General features: G+C 37.1%; 2 protein-coding genes and 1 long non-coding RNA gene across 6 annotated transcripts in view; 2 read left to right on the top strand and 1 right to left on the bottom strand.

Moving 5' to 3' along the window:
* The first annotated feature begins 1,099 nt into the window (after positions 1-1,099).
* On the top strand, positions 1,100-2,698 carry LOC109060376. The gene is made up of 2 exons (XR_002012725.2): positions 1,100-1,939; positions 2,308-2,698. It is a non-coding gene; the product is annotated as an uncharacterized LOC109060376 (long non-coding RNA).
* A 929-nt stretch (positions 2,699-3,627) lies between these two features.
* LOC109060367 (GTPase Era, mitochondrial-like) lies at positions 3,628-9,154 on the bottom strand. The gene is made up of 11 exons (XM_042724450.1): positions 8,892-9,154; positions 8,530-8,697; positions 8,245-8,372; positions 7,883-7,960; positions 7,732-7,778; positions 7,457-7,518; positions 7,044-7,156; positions 6,534-6,833; positions 6,266-6,415; positions 4,951-5,031; positions 3,628-4,746 (listed from the first exon to the last, which is right to left on the bottom strand). The coding sequence occupies exons 1-11, from the start codon at positions 8,998-9,000 to the stop codon at positions 4,624-4,626; spliced, it is 1,359 nt and encodes a 452-aa protein (XP_042580384.1). The 5' UTR covers positions 9,001-9,154; the 3' UTR covers positions 3,628-4,623.
* The window catches only part of LOC109110478 (protein FAM222B-like), a 51,438-nt gene continuing 35,733 nt past the window's right edge, over positions 8,599-24,303 (top strand). The window contains exons 1-2 of one of the 4 annotated variants that reach the window (XM_042724447.1): positions 8,599-8,725; positions 9,522-9,631. The gene's annotated coding sequence lies outside the window, so the exon portion shown is untranslated. Of the gene's footprint in view, positions 8,726-9,521; positions 9,632-16,199; positions 16,445-16,487; positions 17,865-24,303 lie in introns of those variants that run through there. The other 3 variants (XM_042724449.1, XM_042724448.1, XM_042724446.1) reach the window with 3 other exon arrangements.

Below are 24,303 nucleotides of genomic sequence, written 5' to 3' on the forward strand. Positions count from 1 at the left end.
AGTACTACTGTAAGGTTAACCTGGCCTGCTTTAAATGTTTCAAAATGATTAACAGTTGAAATCATTCAATAGAAATTTAGAAAAGTTATCCAAAAGTAATTAAATGTAATCAGATACATTAAGTAATTGCAATAGTTACACTACTTATTACATTTTAAATAGGATAACTTGTAATCTGGAACCTATTACATTTCCAGAGTAACCTTCCCAACACTGCCCAGTAGTATTTTTCAAAGAAATTTTAATACAAGAAAATGAAAATTAAATGTGGACATATTTGTCTCTTTAAATCAATATAAATAAAAAATTTATAGAAATTAGAAATCATTTTCTGTTTATATTTTAATTGATGTGCAATGCAAAGATCATAATAAATTATCATTAAAACTGTACATATTTTATAAATCAGAAGTCTCAGTTTTGTATATTATGTAACTGTCTCTGCTCAGTCTCTCTGTAAACCAAGAAGCCAGAAAGTCCTGATCTAGTATCTGCCCCTGAACTGTCTTCATCATTTAGTGTTTTTCATTTATGGTCATTTACAGTAAACTACTTGAATAGTAAGTCACAACTGAGTAGCTTGTTAAGTGCTTTGATAAAGGAAAAGACACTGGTATAGCAGGATTGTTCTTCAAGAATTGACTCTGCACACTTTATGTGCACACAGAGGCAGTCGTGGCCTAATGGATAGAGCGTCGGACTTGTAACCCGAAGGTCACGGGTTTGAAGGTCACTGCTCCGTGTGTGTGTGCACTCGGATGGGTTAAATGCATTGCACAAATTCCAAGTATGGGACACCATACTTGGCCACAAGTCACTTTATACTTTACTTCACTTTATGCCAGCACTCAATGACCATTAAGTTTAGATGATCCCAAATCAGTTAGATCAGGTGACTACTTGTGTTTCATAAGAGCTCTAAAGGGCAGTTTCCAGTTCCCTTCATGTCTGGCCACAGCAATCTCTTTTCTGTGAAATCATCACAAATTAACAGAAATGTCCATTTATTTGGGTGGCAGATAAGGTGTCAGGGACTTGCTACATGCTGGTGTAACCCAGATAGGCCACAATCTTGTTTTTATCTGCTAACATGGCCTAAGCAGTCACAAACACCCCCCAACCCCACCCTAACCGGGAGTCTGTCTCCAGAGTAACTGTGGGGGACTACTCCCATGTTAGCCAATAGACCTTTAACATCCAGATGTTGAGGACAACTACAGATGTAGAATCAAGTTAATTTGTCACAACTCACACATGGGTATGAGAACAGACACCCAGAGCTGATTTCATCGGTAGTCAATCAACAACTGGCCACAATAATCCGTGAAATTGGCATCTGTTCATGCAAATGCATCATAATGTCATGAAATCCATTTCAGTGATTTAAATCTTGTATAGAAATTAAACAAAACATTGTCCTTTAGGAATACATTTTTGCAAACCCCTCATACACCCTCAAGATGCACTTTCCTCCTGTGGTATTATTAACTACTTATGCAGGTTTGGCTATAGATAAAAGTTGAAGAAACTAATATGATATGCAAAAAACATGTCTTTGGATCTGTCCACCAACTTTTTTGGTAAAATTTCAAGTTTATCCCAAGGGTGGGAGAGTTTGGGTGTGGGCTCACACACTTGCGTGAGAGCGAGACCTGATGCTAAGTAACTGTTCAGGGTCTGATATAGGGAACGATTCTGATTGGTCAGCAGACTGAAGGGCAAAGACATGATAAGGATGGAACAGCCTTTGTGTCATCATATGCAAATGAGCAGTGAGCATTAAAACTCACGAGCAAGGGAGCAACGTTTACGATCGCTTAACGGCATGGAGACGACAGACTTGTGAAAAAAGTGAGAAGACGGGTAAAGGTGACAGATGAAGCCAATTAAACTGTTTTTCAACACTTCCTGCAGGAGTACTGAGGCCACAGATCTGAAGGTGAGTGTGTCGGCCGGTGACTATGAACTACAGGATGGCAGCTGCTCTTCCTTTTAGATGAAAAGTCCCATGTGAGGGATCTACCACAGGTGTGATCATCTGAAGAGATGGCAAGAGTTTCTACAGGAAAATCTTTTGGAAACACAAATGAATCTAAGAATTTAGACCACGCTGAATTGAAGATGCAATAGATCTGGAAAGCTTTACAGTTTCTGGAAATTGCTTTGGAACATTGGCAAGTCAAATATCATTTTAGTTCCATAAAAATAGTTTGACAATGTTCTAGATCACAGAAATGTTAAAAATAGTAAATGCAAATGTTCAGTGGATTTCCAAAGTGAAAGTGTTTCATAAGTCTTGTCCTCTAGACAGGATATCATCGTATACTGTAAGTTCATTATTGAGACACTACAGTATAGATGATGTACTATCCAGGGGGTCAACACACCTCCAACTGTCTCCTGTGGACCCGCAAACATTGTGACAGAGAGTGGCGGTGAAACCGTTACCATTACTGAGTTTAGTAATGGTAAGGGTTCTGTTGCCTTCTCTCAAAAATCATCTGGATATGATGGAACTTCAGAGCAACGGAGGGCGCAGTCAAAATCAGATGAGTGAACGGATGGACACAAACACCAGAAAGACCAATGTTAAGCAGATGTGAAATTCTGAATCATTTGTATTTTATACAACCTATAATGTGTTATATAATACTGCCATTGTGTGTACTTTAAATAAATATCATTGAACTGAAATTAACCATTTTTCTTGTTTTGTTTCATTATTTGCAATTATTTTTTACAGAATCTACTTTTAACTATAATTTTACAGAGAAAGGCAGCATATGCGGTTGGTAAAATGCTTACTTGTGCTTTTAGGAGCCAAAGACATGATGAATAAGAATCTTTGCTTTAACTTTAATGAACTTACAATTAACTGATGCAGCCAATGAAATAAAAGTAATGGCCAGAATTAGGATCTAGAGAAAGAATCAGGGACATATTGCTTTAGGCCAGCTAGAGCTAAGCATATAATTCTTTATGGAGTCCTACTACAAAAAGGGAAATAAGTGAATCTTGTCACCATTTAGAAACTCACTTTAGCAGCAGGTTAACTGCACTTTCCATTCCAAAGGTTATCTTATCCTCTAGGGTCTTGGCAGTGGAACTTTAAATGGCTTTTTCCACATGTTTTAAAGAAGGTGGAAGAAGAAAAAAGACAGTTTACATTATTTATGTTTTATTTAAAGAAAAAAATAGTTTTACAAAAAGAATTACATAGAGAGAGATAGAGAGAGAGAGAGAGAGAGAGAGAGAGAACTGTTCAGAGGTTGGGGTCAGTGTAATTTATTTTTTTAATTTTTTTTATTTAAAAAAAGTAAGAGTTTTACAAATTATTTCTATATCTAATAAATCCTGTTTGTTTGTACTTTACATTAATCAAAGAATCCTGATAAAAAATTTCACCGTTTCCACAACAGATTTCAACATTTAGTAATAAGAAATGTTTCTTGAGACCAAATCAGCATATTAGAATTATTTCTGTAGGATCATGCGACACGTAAGACCTCCAGAACCAATAACCATTTTGCTGAAAATCCAGCTTTGTCATCACAGGAATAAATTACTTTTTTGAAATAATAAATAATAAAATAGAAGCCTTTTTCAAATTAATATTTTACTGTTTACTGTATCAGATTAATGCATCCTTGGTGAGCATAAATGACTTCTTTCAAAAACATTACAATTTTATTGACCCCAAACTTTTTAATGGTTTTTATAATAAAACAAACAATTGAGATTTACACAATTAAATGTCTGCAGCCAATAAGTGAGTTGATTCTTTCAGCTCCTTATGTCCAGTCTGTAGATAAAGACACCATAACTTTTTTACCAGACAGTCCTGCACCATGAGATCTGACTTTTTTTTTTTTTTTTTTTTTACTCAAAACATTTACCACTGACTAAAATTGATGCAATAATTTACTCAACTGATAAAAATTAATTATTGATAATATTTATTAACTGCAATATTACAGACATATAACAGCTACAATTAACTAAAAAGATAACCGGCTCCACCCTGGCAACCAGCCACCACCCCAACTGTGCAGCCCAACTGTTACGGCCCTCCTTACATGTTAGAGCTGGAGCCGGGCTTACAATTGAGTGATTTCAGGTCAGTGTAATGTTATTACACGAGATATTCAGTTAAACAGGAAGACTGCACCACAGATAACAGCCTGACCACACTGAAGACAAGGAATAATAAAAAACAAGGTAAACCCTTCCTTCCAGTAAAAGAGTGAAAGTGAACCTTACCCTCAGAGCAAACAAGTATACTGATGTACGAATGCAGAACTATGTGATTTTTGGCATTTGTTATTATATAGACATTTTTATAAATCAAAAGCAGCAAGATATGTAAGCAGCACAGGCATATGTGATACAATCGATCATAGTCTCATTAAAACGATACTGAAAACCCATGTAATGTGCCTGATATACTTACATTTCATTTTACAGGAATGAGGGAGGTCTGTTGAGATCAACCTGACAGTATAACTCAAAATACAGCCAATTTTGAATTCATGTCCATTTCTTTACTCTTATTTAACTTTTTTCAGGTTTCCGTCTGCCTCTGCATGTGTCAGGCTCTGACCTTCATCATTCAAACAGTCTACCTCACTTCTTCAACTTTGCAGAGATTTTTAAACGCACTTCACGCAAGAAAATCTTTATTAGGTCACTTTCAGCTTCCTGGGTTATTCTGGTTATCAGATGACCTCCAGAACCAATAACCATTTTCTGCAAGAAAGAACAAAGGTTTCAATTTATAGTGAAGTATAGTAACAGTAATGTTATTGTTTCTTCAGGTAGTGAGAAAGCACTCTTTTGTATTAAAAACAATTCCACAAACTTTCGACCATAAAACTAAAGTCGCCTGATGGTTAAAACAGCAGCACAGAAGACTAGCCTCACTAAATAAATGTGTCAAACAAATCAACTCACCATATGAGTGTCTTTCTTTACATATAGTTTGATGGATATGTCGAGTACCCCATCTTCAGATTCCTTCCAGATTTCAATTTGCTACAAAAAGACCAAAATAATAATAGAAACAAATAACATTCCAGAAAACATAAATAATACAAAAAGGTCATACATATTTTGAGTAATAGAATCATTCAAAAAGAAACATGTATGTATGATTAGGTTTTGTGAAGAAACTCCCAATTTAGAGCTAACAGAATGAGAATCATACTGGGATAAAATAAAAGCACTTTTGATGATGAAAAACAGACCATAGCAAGCTTGGAAACAGCTATTTAACCGCAAATAAGTGAATATGACTATTTATCCGGCCAAAAATACAGTAAAAACAGTCAAATATAATTTTAATATTATTACAATAAAGACATTAAAGGGATTCTCCACCCTAAAAAGACAATTTTGTCATTAATCACTTACCCCCATGTTGTTCCAAACCCGTAAAAGCTCCCTTTGTCTTTGGAACACAATTTTGTATTTCAAATCAAAGCTAAATACACATAGAAACAGCGCTTCCTTGTGGCGCGGAGGACACAGAAGAGCATACACAGCATACGGTGATATGGAGAGACACAGAGGAGACTGTTGACAAAGGAATTATTGAATAAAGTCATTATTTTTGTTTTCTTCGCTTACAAAAAGGTGTTCCCGTCGCTTCATATAACCCAGATTGCACGTCTGATGGCAGGTGGAGTATTCTGACGACGATTTTTCATACCTTTTCTGGACCTTGACACTTATTTACTTGGCAGTCTATGGGACAGTCTCAAGCCTCCAGGTTTTCATCCAAAATATCTTAAATTGTGTTCTGAAGATGAACTGAGCTTTTACGGGTTTGGAACTACATGGGGGTAAGTGATTAATGACAAAATTTAATTTTGGAGTGAAGTAACCCTTTAAAATGTTAAATAACTGTTTTATATTTATGTATATTTCTCTGATGGCAAAGCTGAATTTTCAGCAGCAATTACTCCAGTCTTCAGTGTGACACAATCCTTCAGAAATTGTTATAACATGCTGATTTGGTGGTCAAGAAACAATTCTTATTATCATTAATATTTAAAAAACACAAAACAGTTGTGCTGCTTAATATTTTTGTGTACTGTAAACCATATATTCAGGATTCTAAGATGAATAAGTGAAGGTCTTTACTGTCCCTTTTGGTCATTTTAATGCATCCTTGCTGAATAATTTATTTTCTTTAAAAAAAAATTATATTGACCCCAAATGGTACCATATTTCAGCACCTTTTTAGTGTGCACAAATCATGACCCACCTGTGTCATACTGTACGGCACCTCCTTCGGGAGATGCTGTAGAAGTTTCTCTCTGATAGTGTTGATGCACATCTCCTCAGGACCCTGATCAGTCAGTACTTCACTGTGGTACTGCCAATGGCCAGGCTTTGCACCATCAAACAGGTACTTCTGTTGCATATGTTCAAACACAGACAAATTAAGGATGAGTAGCACAATGCTGGAGATTCCATCAAGTTTGCTTTAATGCAAATGTCTCTTTCTTAAAATCTCAAATGCATTCTCTAACCTTTAATGTCTCCACATCTTCTCTGTCAATAGAACTTAACATGAATACATCCTTAAAAAGATGCCACCCCCTGCGGCTCTTCAGGGCCTTCAGACTGTCTTTGTCCTGACCCTCCTGAGACAGCCCGTCCTTCATGCTCTCAGACTGTGGTTCTTCAGCATGTCTGCTGTGGGGTCTGGCTGCTGATTTCTCATGTGGTTTCTCTGCACCACGGATCCTGATCTTCTTTCCATTAACCACCCCTTCTGTCAGCTGTGCCGTGATGTCTAGCAAAAGTGTTTTGTTCTTCAGTAGATCTACCTGTGTGTTAAGAGTTGATTTTTTGCTTTAGATCTTCTAAGTGTACCAGCTATTAATCATTCACTGAGTTTAATAGTAATCTTCATTTCAATGTTAACAGTTGCAGCAAAAGAGCCCCACCCCCCTGATGAGATATGGGATATGCAGAGAAAAAGAGATGGTAATTTGGTCAGACTAGGACAGATCAACACAAAATGACAAAGCTAATACCTTATTGAGGACAAGGATGGCAGGGACATCTGGATTCAGGGCCAGACACTTCAGCACTTCATAGTCCAGCTTATTGCGGGTCCATTTATCAGACACATCGACTAGCACCACCACTGCAAATATATAGCAGAAATGGAACAAAATAGAAGATTCAGCACAAAATACAGAGTCATCATACAGTGGTTCTCAGCCTCTTTGACTCCAAGGCTCTCGTTTGTCCAAGACTATATTCAGACTCTCCTAACTAAGTTGATATATACCTCTTGTACATTTTCATGGTTAGTTCTAATTATACACACACACTAAGCCAATGGTGATTCTATTGGATGCTGGCTGTGTCTTTGTTTTTGAACAGATTAAGAAATAAATAAGAGAAGAACAACTGAAAGAAAAAAGTTTTTTTTTTTTTTAACCTAGATCAGCTTCCTTTATTGAGTCAAAAGGATCCACCAGCAGCGATTCCTCCAGGTGATGTCTGTTAAACAAATAAAACAAAATCAAGTTTTGTTTATGAGAATGAGAATTTTTACCACAATCATGGCATTAGTTAAACCAATGTCGTTGTTTCGGGTTGGTTTAGATGTTCAAACAATCACAGTATCTACACTTTTCTGGGAAATTAACCAACAAATGTTTTGCTTACAGTTGCCACCTAATGTTATAAGAAACTGCTGTATTACATAGTCACCTTTTAGCCTTTACTGGTGTGGTGAGACCAGGGGTATCCAACAGTATCTGATAGAAAGAAAAAATATAAATAGGTGAGAAAATACCATCCAAACATAGAACATTCCCTAAACAGACTAGACTATTATACATGGGGTAGAAGAGATACTTACGATTTGTGTGTCATCCTCTGTCAGGACACCAACAGCACGAGATCTTGTTGTGTGCACTTTCTCAGAAACCGCAAACAACTATATAAAAATTGTGAATTAACATTTAAGGTTACAGACAAGTTCTTATAGACATTGTTCACACAAAAACGTAAATTCTGTCATTACTTACTCCTAATTATGCATCACTATGCAAATCTAATTTTTTCATGTCTACATTTGAACATATTGGAACAGGACTGTTACTTTATACACAGCCTGTTATTTACAGGCTGAGTAAATAGCAGAAATAACATTTCTGGGTGAAAAAAAAAAAAAAACACATTTCACCTTTATTTTTATTCCATATATTAGTATAATATCACCTTTCGACCCAGCAGTTGATTGGTCAATGTTGATTTCCCTGCATTAGGCGCACCCACTATCGTCACTTTAAGAGATTTGGCATTTTCAGGTTGATCAGGATCCTTTAGCAATAAGGAAAATTGATGACCTGAGAGCAGAACACACACATAAGCACACAGACAAAACTGGTTTAACGGATAGGCTATAATATCACAAATACCCACGGAGATAATAACTGTTTCGACATGTTATCTGTAAAACAGCAGTCGTGGAGGCTCGAGAGGGGCTGGTGATTATATTCTTACCGCTGTCTGATGGAACAGAGACAGGCTGATGATGACAGAGACCCTCATCGGACACCACCGCTCTCCCCTTCTGTAGTCTGTCCAAAAAAGCACTCGAAGACACCAAACTGGCCGGGGTGCAGTGAAAGAGACACTTTCTTACTGTCTGTGGACCGAAAACTGAGCAACCTGTGAAGAAGTAGAGGACAAACGACAGGTAAAATAAGAGATATACCATGACGTTGTTGTTTTACTCTGAGTTTGGTTTTATTTCTGGTGGCGAATAAAACAAATACAGCCAGTTTATCATCTAGCATAACGTCACGACATACAAGAAAGATAAACAGACCGTGTATAATCTATAAACTGGATCTATAAATCACCTGATAGACGCAGATACAGTGGCGCGTGCTCCGGGGCTGTTGTCAGTTTGCGGATCGTTGAAAATCGCAAAGATCTGCGTAGAAACGTGTCGCAAAACCGCAAGGCCATTGCTGAAACAAGTTTTCTATACACAAGTGGATAATTTCAGAATGTTTCACTTAGGTTAACCCTTGTGCAAGGTTATTATCATCTCCATGTTTGTTTACGCATGTGTCCAGGGCGCAGACATGTTGCTCAAGTCGAGTGAACTGGAGTGATGAATCTATATATTACACACTACTGCCATCTGCTGCTCAGGCGCCATAAATAACCTGCTAGTATAGTCTTCATTCATTATTAATAGTACTTAAATATATAGACAGCCTCAGCGTATGATAATAAAAACCACGAACATTTGTTATCATTTCAGCTAGTACAAGAGGAAATGCTGTAGCGTGTATATGATGCCCTTTGGATATTTACTTTGACAGAAGTCCGATTCTGGAGTTCACTGGTCTAGCATGAAACAGACAGGCCTTCTGAATCAAAATTACTTTTGTTAGGTTTGTGGTAAAAGGAGCCTTTGAGGACCAGAGACCTGAGAATATGATCCCTAATCAGAGGCACTGATATTGTTTTCATCCTCTCAGGTAAAATCAGAGGGAACAGATGTGTTTTTCCATCTCCCATCAAAAGCTAGTCCACCAGGAGCAGCACAGAGCAGAAAAACGCTTCCACTGGGGAGAAGAAAGGATATCAGGTGGCTCACAATCTGTCAGCATATATCATCTTAGTGAAAACTTACAAACCATAACACATTCAGGAAGCAAAGAAAATGAGGATTTTGACTGAAGCAGAGATTTGTTTGCGTAAGAAAAAGCCGTGAATAGTTAAGTTCAGGAATAGACACAAATATATCAGATACAATCACATGTGCCAACAAAACGTTCTCATTGCATGCATTCACTTAAACAAGACCCCCTCTCACATGGGTTTGGTCTACCTTTATTTTACCCTGCAGACCAGGAGAAATGGCACATTCTTCCCCTAATGCCCATTATTTGATAATATGGGCCATTTATAGCTACATATGATCAGAATTTATAAAGACAATTGCTAATTTGATGATGAAATGTAGCCTATTCTGTATTTTAAGGCACTGATTAGGTATTCAGTAATTAAATATGATTGTTGTGGAGAACCATTTTGCAGAACTTCTAAAGATCTTTGTTTCTAATTGTGTATTATTATTGCTGTATGATATAAATTGGATATCTGGGATTTAACTACCTTTTGTTCTTCAGCCACAGCCATGAACGTTCTCACAAACTGTTTTAGCACACAGATACATATTGCAGTATTTCACTGTGTTTTTCACCATGTATTCTTCCATCAATTTTAACAAGATGTCCAGTCCTTGCTCAAAGAAATGCAGACATCATGATTCTACCCCCTCATATTTCACTGTAGGTTTTTATTTTTGAGATGTGGCCAGCGTTACATTCACAACACACCCATCATCTGTAATTGTGGTCTCATGCAACCACAAAATCTTTTTCCACATTAGAACTAGGTCACCATAAATAAACTCTAAAGACATGTTGATGTGCTTTCACATCTTTTTGAGTAATAACTTCTTCTTTGCCAGTCATTAAAGGCTAATGTTAAGATAAAATTATTTATCTTTTTCTCTCATAATTCTCCTTGAGCTTTGTGAGAAGACCTTTTCTGGCAAGTGTCTGTGGAATTTTATGTGACTTCCACTTCCGGGAACCTGAATCCTGGTAGTTTAGCCCTAAATTCAAAGAAACCTCTTTAGGCTTCATTTTCAGTGTGGTCTTATGACCTTCTAAATATTCTTTCAGCTATGTGGTTTTCATCTAGAAAAAAAAACTTCTGCAGGACCTATTACATTATGTAAAACATAATGTCATGTTTAAATAATTCATTTGAGTCTCATAATTAAAATACTGAAAGTAAAAAAGGTAGAACGTATGCAGGTTTCCATATTGGACGATTTTAAATTTCTTATTTGTTTTTAAACATCGTGGACCGTCTTAAATGGTTTCTCCAAAAATAACTTGACTATTAAAACTATTTCTGACAATTCTTGTGCATATCTATGTTCATGTTTAGGTTCTATTCAACAAAGCTCAGGGTTAGAAATCATAATAAGGAATCCCATATCAGCATAAAATGACAGCCTCGTCCCAGGGTTGTTTGTGCTGCATTTGCCATTATTGTTTAGGAGCTGCGGATGCTGAATAACTGCTGTCATGTCAAATATTTCAGACAGATACACACACACACAGATAGAAATGTCCCGCAGTTACAGCACAGCACTGCGACCTTTCTGCAGGCAAGGAGGAATAACAAAGCTGCGGAGATGTTGAGTATACGACAGGCGTGTGACAGGAGCTGGCTGAGCCGTGCTGGTTAGTTGCTACTCAGGCAGAGATGCAGCTCCAACTTGCTCAGCCATTACACATGATTGCAGCATAACACACAGCTGAGGCGTCCTCTGTCACATCCTCATCAAAATGCTTTTAGGACGTTTATTTTAAAAAGCACCCAGAGGCCATACTTTCCAGCCCTGATCGTAGCGGCAGAAAGAAAGTAAGAGGAGAAGGAAAAGTCATACTCTATCAAGATTTCGCAATCAATACAACTTGTCTGTGAAGTGGATCAATAATGCATCTCCTTTGAAACCACCAATCACGTCAGAGTTGGGAATAAAAAGCGTAATTAGGACCACCGTTCCTTAAACATCCTGCCTTGACGTCTCTCAGGGCCAAAGAAAGACACCATTCTGCGTCATTAACGTTGTATTATTGTGTGATGAAGCACACTGCTGAGCACTTCCCCTCAACTGCCTGAGGCTCTGTGGGTGCAAAATTACACTTTGTACTGGTCCAGGATCAGCCATCAGATCCTTAAAAATTCCAGGGGAAAAAAATCTGAAACCGCACATTAAAAGCTTCAAGCTCAAGACTTCTGTTTCATTATTCCCATGCACATAATGGCTTTTTCTTTTGAGAAAGCCTTGTGACCCTGATATGATTCCGAGCATGTTGAATGGCCTGGTCTGAACCAGTGTTTTCTTATTTCTCAATGGCAAAGATGAGAATCATTAGTCTTCATCACCACATAGTTCTGCCTGCTTCAGTTCTGCCTGAATCACACAATGCCTGGGTAATGGTAGTCAGGTACTAATATCTGTAATATTAGATGCTCTGTTTATAATTTTATTTAGAATGTATTATGTATTAAGTTGTTTGTTTGGCTTTGCTGCATTTTTTTTATGTATGAACAACTTTACAAGTTACAAAAGTTGCTGTTTTTTTTATAGTAAATTGGTGATATTTGGTAAAGTGGGAGTGTAGAGAGGTCACTAATAGCTATGAACAAATCAAATATGTTTTCCTTAATATTTCCTTCAATCATTCTTAGAAATATTAGTGAATGAGAATTGTAACTTTTCAGAGCTATTGGTTTATGAAAAATATAGAAGAACATTTAAAAGATCTAGTAGGCCTATAGATGAGCCAATAATTTTTTTTATGTCCAATATAAACATTTTACACTTTTTTTACCTAAATAAATAAGTAAAAAACAAAGAACTAAATGAAAATCAATAGTTTTAAATGCTATATGTGAATTTAGACATCCTAAGATTATAATGTGCAATACAAAAATGATATTAATTTGTGATTTGCTGTTTTTAAAGATTAATTTTAAATAAGTGTTAAATAATGGCAGAGGTAAATACAACAGTATATTGGCTGATGACACTGATGATACCATTATATTAAAAAAAGATTAATAATATTGGCTGCTAACTAAATATTGGCTGAAAAAAATAAACTTGGAAAAACAAGTAATATATAACAGTTGAGGACATTTGGTGTAAACCTCAAAGGAAGTAAAGTGAAAAGCAATGAGTCTGTTCAGCTTCAAAAAGAATAACAAGATAGTCTGAATTCAGTATGAGGGATGACTTCCTGACAAGGTATAACTATTATTCCTCCAATGCTAAGCTGTTTCAGGTGTCAGTGTACAGGACGTGTAGCAGGAGTGTGCATATACGGAAAATGAGATGTGAAAAATATGATGGTTAGAGCATTATAAATGTCAAGTGACTGATGGGCTCCGCTGTTGTAATTCAGCTGCTTTCCACAGTGCAGCGTGTATGGAGGATGTCAAGTACAATTGAAAGCATAGGACGTACAAAAATATACAGCGAGCAGAAAGTTTGATGTGTGGAGGCATTACGGGCATGTAGGAACAGAAATGACAGGAGACATATTTTGACAGGGCTTGTGTGGGATGGAGTCAGAGGCTCTAACGCCATCCATCTTCTACAATACAGAACATTTCTTGGCCTTCTATTATCAGTATGATAAATATAGCTGCAATGCTTCTGAGTTGATCCACTGAGATCAAAACTAAGCAGTTATTCAAATTATTCATGATATGCACACACTCTAACACTATTAGCATAAAGGAAATTACTGTATGGAGATACAGATCCCTCAGATCCTTCACTGGCATATAACATGGCTTAGTGGACTGAAGAGTGCTCTATAGAAGGAAAATTTAGGGAGCTTAAATATAGAAAGAAAATCACCATCTCTGTCTTATTTGCTTTTGAGAAATGATGGTTCCTGCACAAAGAAGGATTAAATATATTTAATTTTATATAATATCTTTTAAATTATTTATTTAAAGCATATATTTAAAGTGTATGTCTGTGTTACGGGCGAACCAACAAAAAATGGTTTTAAGTCAGTTATTTGTCTTTAGCTGTAGTGTCAGTAGGAAATATTAGTTTGCATTACCAAACAATCTTTTTGACATTAACTGTAATAATCCAGTGAGATTTTTGTATGCACAAGGAATCTGACAACAGCGAGTGGTCCACACAGAGATCTGGTCTCATCATCATTCAGTTCATCTGGAATTACATGAAGAAACAGAAGAAACTGAGATAGACTCAGTCCAGAAGAACTGTGGCAACGTCTCCAAGATGCTTCAAGAAACCTGCAAAGCTACCTGAAAAACTATGCGCAAGTGCACCTAGGGCCAAAGTTGCTTTAAAAGCAAAGGATGGTCACACCAAATGTTGATTTAGTGTAGTTAATAGAAGTTAATTAATAAAGGAAATCTATTTATGACATTATTTATTATATCTCAGTTTGTTCTGTTTCTTCATGTCATTCCAGATCTCTGTGTGGAGCACTGGCTGTACAGTATATATAGGGTAGAGTGGGGGGAAACGCCCCCTACTGTTTTTCCCAAAATAACCAAAAGATAAAATCGAGATAAATTTTTATTGTAACTATGGACTACGTTGACGAGAGTGATGTAGAAGTTTTCACCATGAAGCTTACACTGGTGATGTACCGGAGAGAAAATGGATTTCACAGTAAATTATTTAATTTTCAGCAGTAAGAAAAAAGTGTTTTAAAGCTTGTTGATTTGTAGAACATCACAGTTATGTATGATATGAGAACAGTAGGGCATATAGGGAGAACGTGTTTTTTAATAAAAATATAATTATATTTTCAGAATTACATTTTTTTTTTCAAACATAGTCTGTGGGGTAAAATGCCTGCAGGGGGCAATAGGCAATTGCTGGTTATTCTTTTCTGAACTTCAAATCCTTGGTTTTTCCATCAAATGTATTTTAACTAACTGGTTGAGTTGGTTATCATTGGTTGAATTGTTGGTTTTTATAGGCTATATAAAACAAGAATCCAGCTAAATGCTGGGATATAATGGGTTAATTCTTAGCATGGAGTGCATGCAAAGGAAGAAAGCCATAAGGTCATGAAGAAAGAGTGAAATTTACTGCATTTTTCAAGGGGTCAGGAATGTATGTGCTCATGGCGGATGGGCAGATGTAGTGAACAGACTAAGAGAGTAGTGGGTATCAGGGTTATGCGTTTCAAATTTAGGCTTGTCTGTCAAAATATGATTTTAATTGTATTCCTTGTCCTCTGACTTTGGCCATTCGCTGTAACACACATGTGATGATTTACACTTGCTATATTGGATGTTTATATGCAGATGCGCATTAGACCGGTAGGTGACTACATACACACTCCGCTTGCGTTTTACCAGAAATCAACAATAGAAGAAGAAGGCTTCCGGTAAAATGGCGAACGACGGGTGAATGTTTTGTTAAGTTCGGGTAAATGTCCAGATTTATTTAAATTACACGGATCTTTTCTCGCCGGTTCTTTAAATATTTCTACAGCATTTCCTCTCTTTTTTTTTTTTTTTGCAAGCTCGACGGTGTTTTGTCAGATTATATATATCCCGGGCTATTTTTGTCTTCAGCCGAGGATCTCAGATCGAAACTGCAGTCCTTGTCGAGTCATTTCGGTAGACTGTCTGATGAGGTTTTCAGTCAGTGTCTGTCAAAACCACACAACGATGACTCAAGATAAAATAACCTCATTGTTTACTTATTGAATGACCGCGCGCCAGTTAATCTATTTATAGACTAATGTGATTTGATTAAGAGAATGCGCTGTATAGTTATGATGAGATCAAATACACAATTAAATTTGCTCTAATAAATCTGATGAATGTAGCACGTACACTTTGTGTTTTCTCAATGGTGCAGCTACCATGTTATTTCTTGTTTTGTTTTTCAAAATGAGAAAATGCTGTTCCTCCATTAACCAACCTCCTTCCAAGTGTTGCTACGAATGTTTTATTTTATTCTGTGATTTTTATTTTTTATATAAACCTATGCATTGATTTGCTGTAGCCTAATGAATACACTGCATATTTGTAACGATTTTCTCCCTTTCCATAGCACGTGGAAACAAATTGACTTTGGACAGACTTTAATGTTAGTACAGTCTCTGGGACTGTACCAAAAGGCTAAACCTACTTATTAAGTAAGTGAGAATATGCAATAATCTTGTTTAAGGAAATGTTTTGAACCAGAGGAGAATAATCTCTCAAAATGATATGCACTAAGTTGCCCCAAGATTTCATGGTTAGAGAAAGATAAAGCATGATTATCTCTGCAGTCGCAGCAACATGAAATGCGAAGCAAGGGGCAGACATTACATAAGGCTCTCGTGATAAATTGTGTTTTTGGAAGAATTCAGAAAGACACGATGCTGCTACAAGATTATTTAGATCCTAAGTTAAAATAGCCTAATCAGTTCCATGGAAGATGTGTTTGATTGGTCATGGGTGAAAAACGCCTTCAAAACTGCCTTTTGCAGAAATTATTATATTTGGATTAATGCTAACTGCGGAGGATTTGTTAATGTAATATTTACATTCGTGCGCGAATGTATGTGGTTTTTCCTCTCTGTTCTTTCATACTGAATTGAATTTTGTACATATAAATAAAGAAATGTCTGGACCGCAGCCATTGTCTGTGACGCGAGCGCTGGAGCGCATGCGCCGGAAGTTGATGCCGCAGACAGCAACACTGATTCGGCAACGCAGAGCAACAACACTAGAAAAAAAATCAAAACACAGTATCCAAATAATACTATTCCAGTGCGATGTTCTGAACAATGTATAATACCATGATCCACGGAGAGTAAGTATATCATTTGAACTACCGTACTGATTTTGTGCACGATTGCTTACTATCCATCTATTCCATCAAGCTTTAAGAAGCAACAAAGGAGTCAGCTCTCTTCATTTAGTGTGGAAGAGATGTCTACTTATGCACTTGGCCTTCTGCTTTAGGCCAAAACAAGAGTTCAATTATCCGAAAATCCGCGTATGTGAGGTGTTCACATTTATTTGAGTGTTATTTTTTGCCTACTCTATGCTGACTTCCAATTAATGAATTGACATTTAGCTGCAATTTTAACAATGATGTGTTGTATTACATTAATAGATGCAATTTTCCTATATATTACTTGCAATGTTCTTGCAAATGTTAAGTATTTCTATAGCATAGGCTGCGTTTTAGGGATACTTGGTGTTGTTACAGGGCCTTTTGGAGGGCAGACTTCGCGTTTGATCCTCTAGACAATAAATAAATAAATAAAAAATTATGGCTGTGACCTTTGCTGAATATCAAAGGCGTTGTCTCGAAATGTCACCGGGGATTTCTCCGCCGAGAAGCAGTGCGGTATTTGAAGCTGGGGGTTTTGACAGCCGACAGCAGATTGGCTGGTGGGTGGAAAGTTATAAAGTCGCATATCATTAGAGGGTTTATTATGGTTTGCGGAGAATTGACTGCGATCCACATACATGCACGACTTTTGTGAACGACGCTTGGCCATTTGGATAGCAATGTACAGTTGCTCTGTCATAAATCTCAGCTTTAGTCTAACCAGATGGAGTCGTTATAAATCTTTTGAGTGCAAAGAAATCACAGAAAAAAAAAAACACTGGCCACCCATGCAGCAAGTACAGCTTTGTGTCATTAAAATTAAAACGCATGTCCAACGTGTTTTACCGACTGCACCTGCTTCATTAGAATACTCTAATTAAGTGTTGTGTTTGCCTTGAATACTGCGGTTTGTAAATGAAAGCCCCTGCAACAAGCTTCTTAAAGTGCACCAAGATGTTTATGAATTAACTACGCAGTTTTAGACTCGTAGATAAGTGCCGTTTCAGATGAAAGGGGTCGGCAAGGTAACAAAGGGATGACGTCATGCATCGCATCCGCCCGCATGACTTCCAACTCTGAATCCCGCCCCTGTTTAATTTCAGAAACCGGCGTGATTGGTCGAACGCGCTGCTAGACGCGTCCTAGTCTAACCGAGAGCAAATGGGAGGAAAGCTTCCGTGTTGATGTCTAAGAGTGGGCGGGGCTAGTTGGCGTAGAAACCGGAGCAATAGACGCTACTGCTCAATCTAGTGTCGGTGTCTCCGCAGCTTCCTGTGTTGAATTGGCCACTTTCTGTCGCGGGTCCAGGGGATCTTTAACCATGCATTTCGGTCTTGTGGATTGGTGCTAAATGATTGCGTCGAATGCCATCCGTAAATAACTGGATCCCGGGGTAAGATTAAAGCTTATGTGTATTAGTAGACTTGCCATATTTTATTCTTGACCATATGTTGTGATCTCCGACCGTGTTGCGTGTTTTCATCAGAGGATTTCATGCAGTCAGCAGACTCTTGGCAGCGCTGAGCTTTTCCCATCTGTGTAACTGGCAAACAGCATGAATCACTGGCATAAACATTCCTGCATCGCATGCTCAGTAGATTGGTATCGTAATGCAAAAGTTTAGCTTTAACATATTTTGAGGATGACCTTTGTAAACATAGCTGGAATGTGAAGCATCATAGGTTCTGAGACATTTGCTATTGGTTTGTGTGTTCACGTGCTTTTATTTTTTCATGAATTCATTCTAACCATTCTTAAAAGTGCAGTTACCTAAGGCTCGAGAGTGTTTATTTGATTTACGGCTCCGGTATCTTGTGATCGCTCAGTTAAACCCGGAGCTTGACATTAGTGCAGTTTTAAATCATTGCGCTGTCTTCTGTCTGCCCTACATTTTCCAAAAGCTGGATAATTAAATTTCAGACTCCTATTTCCAGAGAAACTCGGTCTCCTATTCTCAGTACAATTATCGAGCGTTGTGAAGGATCATTTTGACATCTGGTTGTAACGTTTATCTTCTTATATGAGGAGCAATTATGTGATATGGCTTTTTGAATGGATTACGGGAGCAGTGCTTTCAAATATACATGGCTACCCATACATAAAAACATTTTCACTCCTACATTTGTCCTTTCTGCAGCCACGATTATTTATTATTATTATTATTATTATTTTGTCAGAGTATTCTTTATTTGGCAAATCCGTTTTTCATTCATTAGACTCTATGCATATCATACAGAATATGCATATTAATATATATTTATATGCATAGCTTGAAGCTTTGGGTTTTGGTACCCAAACATTTGACACAAATTACATATTAGTGGTTTATAGAGCTGTTGTATAAAAGTAATAACACAATCTTGGTTTAGTACAGCACTGCTATGTTGTTTACCTGTGGCCTCATATGACAAACTATGATGTATTTGATTTTGAAAGTGCAAACCCCTTAAAAATGAAAGTTTTTTGGAAAACTAGAAATATAGTTTAGATACTTGACACAAACCTTAAGAATGGTTGCAGTCAACTAATGGTAAAAAAAAAAAAAAAAACAGCTCATATAGACACAACACAACAAATAACTAGCAAACCAAAAAAATCCCATGCCAATAACCAATAACCATATAATGTATTCATGCTGGAATTCACAAACCCTTAACAATTTAGGAATATTGTTCAATTAGTTTTTTTGTTCAGACAAGTGTGTTTGACTAGTTGGGACAATATTAGGGAGAATTCTGTCAGCCTAACATAAGTTTTTATGCAGTTTCAAGAACCCTAATTCACAAATCTTAGTATTCATTAATTATAAGTCATGAAAACTTTAAAATATGTAGTTGTTGTTGTTTTTTTACAGTGAATTTTTGCTCAAGTGATATTGCTTAAATGTCATGTCATTATCCATTGTGTAGTAAGTAACCTCTGCTGATGGAATAACCATGTGGTCACAATATCTCCAGGTGTTTTTGCAACACATGGCAACCTGCTAATGCATTTGATAATTAACGCATTCCTCTATGAATGTGCATGGAGGGCTTATGGCTGCATTCTCCTCTTTAAGTGGTTTATGTTTAATAGACCTGCCTGTGCTAAGCAAGAGGTAAATAGAGAGGGAAACAGGGTTTGACTTTCATGTTTACCATTAATAGTAAGATAGAATCAGTCATTATAGAGGAAATGGCAAACATGGTAACCTATTTTTTTTATGAATACCATAAATTTGTCTCATTCCAGAAAGACATGCCTTGCTGCTTTTGTAAGCTGGAGAGAGATAATGAACATTTCTGACCATGTGATTATCACTGACCATATGTTTTATTAAATAGTTTTGTGATGTATGTGGTCACTAAGTTGTATGTGAAGATTTAAGCATGAGGATTGTCACAGTTTGCAATCATGTGATTTTTTTTTCTTCCCCTGGCTGTTGGTTCAAGTCCTTTGTCTGTGAGGCTCAGTGTCATGTTGTTAATACTGATAGTGATTGCTGTGAGAGACACAGACAAGCTGGCAATTTTGAAGATCAGTTGAATGAGGTCCAAATGGACAGATTTCTCAACTGAAGGACGAGCAATCACAGCTTGTGAGTCAGCAGATGACAAATTACAGGATAAGTGATGGAGAGGAACCCAAGTGGCAGCAGTGAAGAAGATGGAGTTGATGAGGACTTATGGGCTGTGTGTTCATCAGAACCTGAATGTGGTGATTTGTGAGTTCATTTTAAAGTTTCACCCAAAAATGAAAATTTGCATAAAACTCACCGTCTTGTGAAGTCGAGACCTGTGAGTTTGTAAAAAAACTGATACATTATTTGGATGTTTCAAAATGTTGCTTCCAATTAAAATAACTGTCCTTTACAAAATTGTCCAGTGAATTTCTACATTGAGAAGTAAATTTTCAGCAGATTTTGTGTGAACTTTTCCTTCAACACATTGATCTTCTGCAGTTATGTGCCTCTATTAATGAGTATTCAGACACACAGAAAGTTTATGTTTCCTCAAAACTAATCAGAATTTTCTTGTTTATCAGTTGTTAGTTTAATAGTTCAACCTTAGTTCAATCGTAAAAAACAACCACATCTAAATCCATTGTAAAAAACAAACAAATGAAAATGACTCTTTCAACCTTGTTCCTAATTATATAACATCTTTTATTTGGCTTGCAAGAGAGCCTGATCTAGCTTGCCGATCAAAGCTTGCACATCCAGCCTGTGTGTGTCTGTGGTGTGCATGCTCATGTGCACAGCTGTTTTCCACTGCACGTCAGTTGGAGAAAAATGCATGTATGCAGGTCTGTGTCTCATCTCTTTCCCCACCTATTGAGAGTGAGTTAAACACCCAGCTGTTAAACCAGGCCACACACACACACACACTCTTTTTCAGTTCTCAACATCTTTAGTTACACTAGAGTCATAAAGCCTCACTGCCGTCTCTCTCCCGTGCCTGCACTTTATATTGCTTCAAACAGACCAGATCTCTCTTTTCCTGCACCCTAAAGCAAGTAGCTGTGGCCTGACTCATAAAATCCCTTTGTATGAGGGTAAACTGCAGGTCTGAAGAGATCAGCTGAGAAAGAGACTCAGATAAGCCTGTTAGATGAGAGTGAGGCCGTATGCTTTCACCGGACAGGTTTAGGTTGTGTTACAGGGCATCGAATGATTGGTATGTCAATTTATGTTTTGTTTACCGCTGGACTCAATTTGTTGTCTATCCAGTCGAGGGTAGATAAAGCATAGCAGTCTGTGTGAAAGAGATTTGTACCGGGGTTTATGTAGCTGTTAACTGCGTTTGTTGTAGTGTTAGTGTATTTTGCAAAGCTAGCTTTACTATAAGTTTTAAGTTTTAGTAAGTTTAAGTACAATTTCTATAAATTATCCCAGAGGACAAGGGAATAACTTTTATAATGTGTACTTTGCAAAAGAACAATCAATATGTGGAAAAATGGCGTAACTGTGCTCAGTTCAGCACTAAATTTACCACAGTCATGCCTGAAACAGGATTTGCAGGAAATGAAGTGATTGATGAAGTTATGCTGGAACTGATAGCTTTGAACCAACCATAAACCTCTTGATAAACCATAAAAGCATTTTTAATGCACATTTTTAAATGGATTTAAAACATCTTAAAAACTATGTTTTCATTGCTCATTTGTAATGAATTCTTAGTTTAACCACTTAATTTTTCTCACTTGCATAAAAAGAATTCCTAATTTTCAACTGTAAAATATACCAAAAAAGTTAATTAGAAACCCATATGCAGTCAAAGGTTTGCTATCGATAACGCATTTTGTCAGAGAAGTGGGTAATGAGTTCTAAAGATGATAATGACCAATCATTTATTTAGGCACCATTGAAGCAGTATTTGCTCAACCAGGAAGATCAGATAGCATCAGAAAGTCATGTGGTATGACACTGTTCAAACAAAAAGGCAGGACCATAATGTTTTTGTCATTTTTAGATAATAAACATTGTCATGTGGCAGTAAGTATGCTGCAGGGATGAATGTTGATTGTAGGCACTGAAACCTATAGGTGCTTTAAACATAACTGCCAAACATAAAGCGTATTTCATGCCACACTGCATGATAAATTCTTCCATGATATATTTAGAGACAATAACTACACAAACAACAGTAGTAACATTCATTCATCATTTCTTACTCAGTTTGCAACACAATGTTTTATTACTAATCCCAGAGTTGGGGTTTTGTAACATATATTGTGTGTTCAGATCAGCTCTCAGCAGTACTCAAGTCAGTTTCAGTTTAACTTTTACATTTTAGAAAAATGTACAATTAGTACAATTAGATTTAAATAATCAGAAAGAAAATTAAAACAGAATTCTTAGTAGTGTTTTATTCTGTTTCACAAAAATAAATACTAGAATAATTAGTACATAATCAAAAGCTTAATTTCAGTAGATCAGTAGTCACACTATGACTCAGGGTTAAGCCCAGTATAATGTTCCAAATTCGCTAAGCAAATATTTTTCTGTGTATCACGAGTAGAACTAGAGATTTCCATGTCTTGTTCTATAGAATAAAACAGGAAATTCTTAAATGTCAACTGCCGAAATATTCAGACCTATTTGAGAAACAACACAGTCTGTCTCCCTTTTAGCATGTAAGCAGAGTTACTATGGTACCTGTAAAAGGGAAGTGTGTGCATGCATGGAGTGATATTGCCAGTATAATGACACCTATTCTACAGCAGGGATTAGATCTGTATTTTGGTGTGTATGTCTCATGCTGTAGAACAGGAACGTGTTTATCCCCTCTGTCTGTGCATCTGTCTGTAAGTTGAGCAGTAGGGCAGCAGTCATCTGCTCTTATCTGTTTACGGCTCTAGATAAGAGCTCTGGAACGGGATATCTGACCCTCCCTTCTGTCTCTGCCCTGCTGCATAATGAGGGTTTGCTTGGCAAATTGCATATCTGTCCAGTGTAATCTGAAAAGATGCCATTAGCATGGCAGCACTCTCATCTCCTGCTTGGGTGCCAGGGAGGCCTGCTGCGTGCTGGCACCTCTGAGGTCATGCAACGCTGAGCTGTAGTCGTGAAGAGATGAAAGCGAGATCTGCCTCCAACTGGTGGGGGCAGAGGGCAGAATCATGTGACGGAGAAGACTGTTTTGAACTCAGAAGTGCCTCAAATGGGAGTTATAAAGTGCTAGTGTTTGTTGTTACCATTAAATGGAGTCCATGCAGTTGTTTATTATACTGAATAGTTTTTGGCTTGCCTAGAATACAATGAAACGATGCCCTTCTCTTTCCTTATCATTTTTACACAAGTCCTCTGGGTTTTCATACATTTGAGGCATTTGAATGTTTTGTTGACAGTCATTTTGACATGCTTGTTCATCTTCATCCTTCTTCCTTCCTTCCTTTGCCAATCATGCTGATTCGCATGCATGCAGATAGCCGCGCTTCTTAATGAGAGACAGAAAGATTGACACAAATCTGGCATATTTTGCAGTTGTTTTGGACAGGAGCTATAATTTATGGTTTTCTGTGTTTGGCAGATTCCCATTTTAATGTATGAAACTGTACAGAAAACACATGAACGTGTGTGTGTGTTTCATCTGTGTTCTATGCTCTTTCGTGTGTGTTATTGAGACAGGAATAATACATTGTAAAGTCATAGTACATTGAGATGACAGGATGATGGGATAGCTGATTCCTCCTGGAACAAAGAACAATATGGCGAAACATCAAAAGGTTAATGTCAAGTTACATGGAGCAGATTGAGTCAGCTGACAGTCAGAGAGATACAGAGGCGGGGAGGGGGTGTGTTGTGGATATTTGGCATGTCTGTTAAATTTTATCATGCCAGCCTCTGCTCTAACGCTCATAAAAGCACTTTGATGAATGTTCTTTGCCACAGGCGAGCACTTACTGTCAGTTCTTGCCATTGGTTGCCTTTTTATCAGAGGCCGTCCCCATTGGCTGATAAAGTTCTGCAGCCCCCTCAGGTCAAACTCAAGGCTGTCACACCAGTCAGGCCAACATCTTTTCACAGAAATTATTTAAAGAGATTCTGAAAAATGAGCTGAAATCTAAGGGTGTGCATTTTTTGGATCTCTTGACTTTTGCAAATTCTTTCTTTCTTTGTGTTCTTTCATTTTTCATGATAAAATCAGAAAATGTAGACTTGTTTCTCTTTGTTATCTTGTGTTGGCTATGGTATGCTGGTATTAATAAACCACAGCAATCATCATTTTGCAAATTACAGACCTGACCTACATGGCAGTTTGCTGTACAATTCATCAGTTCAAGTTTCTGTGACATAAATCATAAAAGTTAATGTGTGAGATTCATTCATATCTTTATGAATGCTTTTACAA

The sequence above is a fragment of the Cyprinus carpio genome, chromosome B5 (assembly GCF_018340385.1).
Source record: "Cyprinus carpio isolate SPL01 chromosome B5, ASM1834038v1, whole genome shotgun sequence".
NCBI classification, from domain to species: Eukaryota; Metazoa; Chordata; class Actinopteri; order Cypriniformes; family Cyprinidae; genus Cyprinus; species Cyprinus carpio.